Source organism: Echinops telfairi, unplaced genomic scaffold (assembly GCF_000313985.2).
Source record: "Echinops telfairi isolate 266 unplaced genomic scaffold, ASM31398v2 ScPeMD7_18;HRSCAF=68, whole genome shotgun sequence".
In the NCBI taxonomy this organism is placed as follows: Eukaryota; Metazoa; Chordata; class Mammalia; order Afrosoricida; family Tenrecidae; genus Echinops; species Echinops telfairi.
The window spans coordinates 29,250,991-29,258,349 of record NW_022103915.1 but is presented as its reverse complement, the minus strand read 5'-3'; the positions used below and the strand labels follow the sequence as shown (position 1 = coordinate 29,258,349).

The following is a 7,359-nucleotide window of genomic DNA, read 5'->3' as shown; positions in this document are numbered from 1 at the left end:
GAGCGGTTGATGGTGTGTTCTCCCATCAGCCCCTGACCTTGCTCTGGCAATAATATGCTTCTCCAGTTCCTCTCTTTCCACAGATGTACTTGATTTGCTTCCCATGTATTCCATCTGACCAGTGAATAGCTGATTCATTTTGCAAAATTCTATCATATAATTTCCGGTGTCATTGCTGTCACCAAGCCCATTATTTTTCAACTGCTGATCTTTCTTCCTTGCTTCCAGCTTTCCTATTCCAGTCACCAGTAATTATCTGTGCATCTTAATCGCATGTTTGATCAATTTCAGAGTGAAAAAGTTGGTCACAATCTTCATTTTCTTCATCTTTGGCTTTAGTGATTGGCGCGTAAATTTGAATAGTCTTCCTTGTTGGCATGTGAATATTATCCTCTTTCTGAGGGTGTTGTCTTTCAACAAAAGTCTTGAAATGTTCTTTTCGACAGTGAACATGATACTGGTTCCTCTTGAATTTGTCATTGCAGGCATAGTGAAGCATGTGATCGTCCTATTCAAAATGCCCAATATTGGACCCTTTCAGTTCACTAATACCTGATACTGAGCTTTATGCGTATCATTTCATTTTGATGATTTCCAACTTTCCGAGATTCATCCTGTATATGTTCCATGTTGTGAATATTGATGGATGTTTGCAGCGATTTCCTCTGAATTCGAGTCATGCTATGCTACAGCAAATGTGCAGGTCCTGAAAGCTCTACTTTGTCCACGTCATTCAAGCGAACTCGATTTTGAGGAGGCAGCTCTTCCTCAGTTGTGATTTGAGTGCCTGCCGACCTGAGGGGCTCCTGTTCCGGGGCTGTAGCAAATAACGTTTGACCGCTGATCACAAGCGTTTCATGGGACGCACGTTTCCAGGCCCTCCCTCCTAGTTTGTCTGAGTCTGGAAGCTCTGATGACACTTGTCTACCATGGGGGCCCTACTGAAATATCAGCAGCTTACCTTCTAGTATCCCAGCAACCCACGAGCCCCCACTGGACAGCAGGCTAACTGATAGTGGTGGTAGTGCCTACAGGTCGCTGGGAGTGAATGGAGAAAGGAGATGGGCTTTGTGATAAAGTGACTTGTACTTTCTCTAGGAAAAACGACTCCACCGGAAGAGCATAGACATTGCAGAGGGCACCTGGTAATGCATGGGGAGCTGGGCGTGGCAAGAGTCTTTTACAAAGCATCAGATCGTAAATCGTTCCGCCTTGGTGGGCCATATATGTTGTTGCAACAATTCAGCTCTCCAGTTGTAGTTGGCAGGCCATCCTAAACAGTATGTAAATGATTGAGCATGACTGTGTCCCCATCAAACTTTATGGATACTAAAATTTGAATTTTAGATCCTTTCTATGTGCCAGTTTTTTTTCCCTTTTAATTTTTTTTCTAGCAAAAAATTGCATTTAAAATTTACATTTAAAAACTGTAAAAGCTATCCTTACTTCGCTTGTGGGCCATAACAAAATAGGTGATGGGCTATCGTTTGGCTACCCCTCTATCTCAATGTGACTCCACTGACCCACAGAGCATGTAACATGGTCACTGTGGTTAGGTGCTGTTGAGTTGACTGCGACTCACAGTGACCCCATGGGACAGAGTTAACTGCCCCGAGGAGTTTCCTCGGCTGCACTCCTTCTGAGAGCAAGCCATCAGGTCTTCCTCCCGGGAGCTGGTGGGTGGACTGCACCCTGAGGGCTCAGCCAAGCACTTACCTGCTGAGTCATAGCATAGGGCTCCTTTGTAACCTGATGGTGGAGTGGAGTTTTTATCCCATGGCCCTTCCCTGTCCTTAATACTCAGGTTACGGGCCTTCATGATGTAGTGGATTAAACATTGGGCTGTTCACTGCAAGGTCAGCAGTTTGAACTTGCCTGCCATTCTGAGAGAGAAAGATGAGACTTGTCTGCTCCAGGAAAGATTGGCAGCCTCTGAAAAGCAGTTCTGTTCTGTACAGCAAGGTTGCTACAAGTCAAAATCAACTCTGTGGTCTCAGGTTAAAAATATAAAATCTGCTTTATGTTTGAGGAGAGATGGAAGGAAAATTATGAAGTCCATAAGAGATAGAATAGAAACTGGATGAATGGAGTGAGACCACTGAAGTTCTCCAGCAGTCCCTAAAATACAAAACTGACTCATGAAGGTCAGCACGCAGAGTTCCTAGAACTTAGATGTCGGAAGTATTCAGTAGTTGGTGAGAAGGTCTTTGGGATTTCACTGCAGAGCTGGTTGGAAAGGCTAGATCAGCCGTTCTCAACCTGTGGGTTGCGACCCCTTTCGGGGTTGAATGACCCTTTCACAGGGGTCGCCCGATTCATAACAGTAGCAAAATGACAGTTATGAAGTAGTAACGAAAATGATTTGATGGTTGGGGGGGTCACTGCATTAAAGGGTCATGGCATTAGGAAGGTTGAGAACCACAGGGCTAGATTCACCCGAACGCAGTGCTAGGCTTCTGTTTCCATTTAGTAATGCAGAGGAAAACACCTGCCCAGAAAGAGGGCCGATTTGATTGGCTCTGTGGCAACACCCCTCGGGTTTGCTACTCAAAAAGCTCCAATGAGGAAAGACTTGTTACTTACTTAGCCAGCTTTTAAAAATGTAGTGTTGGCAAGACTTTTGGAAATGTTGCAAAATACAAAGTATTTTCCGGTTGATCCAAGAATGTAGACTGGGCTTTTGCGAAGCCAGCCCTTTTCTATGGCCTGGTGGAAATGTCGCTGCCCCACTTGGGTTTTCACTGCCTTCTAGAACAGGTCTGAAAAACCGACTAGGTTGGAAGGAAATTGCTCTAATCCAGAAAATGGCTAGTATTGCATATTGCGTAGACTGTAATAATAATGACAACTGATATTGTAGAGCAGGGGTCCTCAAACTTTTTAAACAGGGGGCCAGTTCACTGTCCCTCAGACCCGTTGGAGGGCCAGACTGTAGTTTTTAAAAAAACTATGAACAAATTCCTATGCACACTGCACATAACTTATTTTGAAGTAAAAAAACAAAACGGGGCAAAAACACCCGACGGGCCAGATAAATGTCCTCGGTGGGCCGCATGTGGCCCGCAGGCTGCAGTTTGAGGACACCTGTTGTAGAGGATCAAGTGTTTGGTTTTCTCTTCTTGAGCCAGACGACTCAAACTTGTCTAAGAAGTTTAGCTGGGGTCACACAGCTGCCGAAGAAAGGAAGTCACCTGTGAGCCATGGCTCGGAAAATGGAGCTGATGAGGTTGAATTCTATGGGCAAAACTCTTATTTTATGGTTTTCTATTTTCAACCTCAATTCCTCCTGTTCAAAAGGAGTTTTGTTACATTTGCTGGATATCAAGAAAAGGATTACATTTAGATGCTATAGTTTTTGTCATTGCTTTTTTTTTCCTGTTCAAAGATTTTATTTATTATTTTTTGGTGTGTGTTTGCTGTTTACTAAGTGGGGAAAGAGCTTGAGAGGTGCCAGATGGCTTTAAATTCATTAGCTTTATTTGAAACTGGTAGTTGGCAATATTTAAATGTTTCGTTGAGAAATTTGCAAATTTGTGGTGGGCTGTGATGTCCCTTGCCAGGCTCACATTCCTTTTTCTGAGCCATAATAAACAGCTTTCTAGTCCTAAACTAGCAAAGCGATTTCAAATATTTTTTAAATACCTTGAAATGATGAATCATAGTTTTAGAATTCTCTTACATTTCTTTTGATTTGGGAGGAAAAATAAACTTGTTTGTTCAGTGGCTTTCTGTGGGAATATCCATATCTGATTGGCCCATGTGCCTGTGGGCAGTTGAGGGACGCTGACAGGGGACCTCTCGGTACAAAGCTTTAAGGACATCTGGGGCTGTGTTTTTGACTGGAGCTGATGAGGTTTCTTATGTTTGACTCTTTTTCAGCGAAACCAGCAGCGTGTGTAGCAGCAGTGACACTGGGCTCTTCACCAACGATGAAGGCCGGCAAGGTAATCTTGATCTCAGCCAGAGGTCACAGGTTCAGTGGGTATAGGGAGATGCCAATGATCATGGGAGTGACCGACTCAGATGATGGTGGACGGGACACCAGTGAGTCAGCGATTCTCCAGATGCAGGACATGGGCGTGCTCACTCCCTGGGAAACGGTTGACGGCTGCAGGTTCCGGAGCTCCCAAACATCAGCTAAGTCTAAAGTTGCCTCCTGGAATTTGCCTTTTCCACAAGCACCTTAGATGATCTGATGCTGTTCATTTAACCTTTGAGACACATGGATCAGGGAGCCCGCACCAAGGATGGAACCGATATCCTCATGTGGGCCTTTCTTTTTTTTTAGGTGTTGATAAGGCATAGGGAGAAGGTAGTTATTCCTATAACCTCATTTGTGAACCCATTATAATATTCTGGCTGAAGATAGTGTATGCAAATCTTGCTGAAGTGAAATTACCAAAGGTTAGTCCAGAGCTTGGTGAATAAAGCTGGTGGCTGTTGATAGGGAGTACTTCACTTTTACTCCCTAAACAGTTATTTGAAACTTGACCTTGGTGCAAGGACATTCTACAAAACTCTTGTCCTGTAGATTTCTTTCCAAACCCAGTGCCCCTGAGTTGATTGACTCACTGTGACCCTACAGGACAGAGCAGAACTGCTTCCTAGGGTTCCCGGGGAAGTCACTCTGTACGGAAGCTGACTGCCTTATCTTTCTCCTGTGGGTGGACAAGTGGGTTTGAACCACTGACCTTTTGCTTAGCAGTTGAGAACTTTAACTCCTGTGCCACTAGGGCACCTATAGACTTGCTTCCAAACCAAAACTCATGCCATCGAGTCATTGGCGCTTCATAGGGACCCTATAGGGCAGGGTAGAACTATCCCTGTGAGTTTCTGAGACTCTACCTCTCTACGAGAGTAGAAAGCCCCGCCTTTCTCCCTCAGAGTGGGTGGTGGTTTTGAATTGCTGACCTTGCGGGTCACAGGCCAGGGCATAACCACTACGCCACCAGACTCCATATAGACTTGCTTGGGGCCATACTATGTGCCAATAAGAATTGTAAACAGCCTTTTTGGGGTGTTTTTCCAGTGACTTTATTTATCTGATTTGCTCATGTCCATTTTCCTATTTCTTCTAAACCAATTTCATATCTTCTAAGTAATCCCTAATAAAACAAATCCCTACAAAGGGATTTCTGGGAGATCTACAGAGGGTCTTCTAGCTCTGAGATCCAGGCATCTCCTCTGGGAGTTAGGTGATTGTAGGACAGAGACAGTGGCCATGTGTAGGTTGATCCTGGCAGGCTCCCTAGTAACTGAAGGGCTTCTGGGACTGAAATTCAGGCTCCAGCCTGGTTTGGTGAGCGGATGTGGGGAGAGCATCTCATCCATGCCTAGTGGTTACAAGACCGGAGAAGGGTTCATTCCCATGGAGTTACTGAGCTTTCTGCTTCAACAGAGGGTTGTGGAAATACCTTTGTATCTCTCTGATTCAGAGCCAGCTAGGTGTCATTAGAAACTTCCAGGTGTCTACTCAGGCAGGTGCTAGTGGTCTATGCTCTCATGTCAGGAAAACTGGTGGTCTTTCCATGAATAAACTGGCCCATACCATTCAGAGTTATTGATGCTTGCTCATTTTTTCCTCACCTTTACTATAGTGCTATGAAGTTCCCTAGTGTACCCTTATTAAAGTTCTTGGTGTATAATGAAAACCAAACTCATTGCCCTCGAGTCAGTACTGACTCATAGCAACCCTACGGGACCTGGTAAAACAGCCCCTGTGGGTTTCTGAGACTGTAACTGTTTACGGGAGTAGAAAGCCCTGTCTTTCTCCCTGGGTGGTTTTGAACTGCCGACCTTGTGGATCATAGCCTATCGCATAACCACTAGAAAAAGGTATGTGCCTCCTACAGGAGATTAAATGTGGGGCCTTGGGAATATCTTGTCGGTAATTAAGGATTCCATGGCTTATGAAGAAAAATGACAGCAAATCCTCTGTAGCCCCCGCCCCCTTCACTGCTTGAGCCCCACCGCTTGTGGGGAGACTGAGCTGCCCAGCCCGGTGCTCTTTCCTGCTTCCTGCCTGTGCTTAGGCTGGCCTCTGTCTCTGAGCTCAGCCCCACCTTTCTGAGGATGCCTGGTCACCCACCAAAACGCAGTTCTCCTGTGCCCCCTAGAGCTGCTTTCCACTCTTCCCTGTGCCAAGTCCATGTGAGGAGCTGCATCTGTGGGTCTTTTTGCTCTCAGCGGCTTTTTGTTTGGTGTGGCCGGTAGAAGGCACCAGCAGAGGAACGGAGGGAGGGCCGTGGGTGAGACGGGTGTATTAGTCAAGTTTGGCTTGTGATGGTATGACGGAAGGACCCTGTGGGTTTCTGAGTGTAACTCCTTATGGGAGTAGAAAGCCCCCCCACTCTGTGGAGGAGCTGGTGGTTCTAACTGCCGCTCTTGGGGTTGGCAGCCAAACTCATCACCACGACACCACCACGGCTCCCTTAACAGTCCCCAAATATCAGTGGCTAGCCACCAGCACCATTTCTTCCTTACGATGGGGCTGTGGGTTGACAGTGGCTTCACTGTGCTTACCTGGCTTTAGGGGTCTGTGGGCTTCAAGTTAGGCTCAAGGGGTCAGTAGCAATTTGAGGCTTGGGCTTCTCGTGCTGGAGGTGACACACGCTAAGAGACCAAAGCACGGTTGTATACTTAACGCCTTTCTTGGATGCTGTCTTCTCTAATAGTCTCTTCTCTAAAGGAAGCCCTAGGTGGGAAGACCCTGGGAGAGCATGCAGAGTCCCCTGGCAAAAGGCAGGGCTTGGGCTTAGGGAGTGAAGTCCCAGCCAATTCTGTTGTCGGCCACATTGGTTTGGGCCAGTCCCCTGTTCCCTTTCCATTGGCTGCCGATTGGGATCCTCTGCTGAGGGCCCAGCTAGCTCCAGCCCACCCTTCCTGTCTTCCCTGTCTTCCCTGGGCCCTCAGGCCTAGGAAGGGTAAAGACTCCCTGCTGCTTCAGGGTGCTGCATCACCCCTTATTGGTTTCTCTTAATGATGTCGATCCCTTTGTAAATAGTCACTCCATTAAAGTCTCCTCAATTACCCCATTTAAATGTGCCATCTGTTTCCTGAAGGAATTCTGGCTGGCAGACTGCGCTTGGGCGGGTGGGCAGGCAGGCAGACAGGCATCTCTGCCTTAGTCTCTCTGTTCTTGTGGCTGCCTGCACCTCCTGCTTTCCTGTCCCCGATATCACACACTGGTTTGTGGCTGTGTGTCTTTTCCTTGAACACTTTCCAAGGGAGGAGGTTGTAGTATTAAATAAAATTGCTCGGACGGAGGGTGAGGGAACCAGCCCCCACCCGCTGATTACTCCTACGAGTTCAGTAATACTACCTCTGGGTTCAGTAATGCACAATTGTACGGTTGAGATA

At 46.5% G+C, this 7,359-nt stretch overlaps 1 protein-coding gene across 2 annotated transcripts in view; it reads left to right on the top strand.

Annotated features, from left to right (window-relative positions):
• The window catches only part of GPATCH2L (G-patch domain containing 2 like), a 75,799-nt gene that overhangs the window by 14,297 nt on the left and 54,143 nt on the right, over positions 1 to 7,359 (top strand). For both annotated transcript variants that reach the window (XM_045287928.1, XM_045287927.1), the window contains exon 3: positions 3,880 to 3,944. In XM_045287928.1, the coding sequence (XP_045143863.1) occupies positions 3,880 to 3,944 (65 nt within the window). The remainder of the gene's footprint in view (positions 1 to 3,879; positions 3,945 to 7,359) is intronic.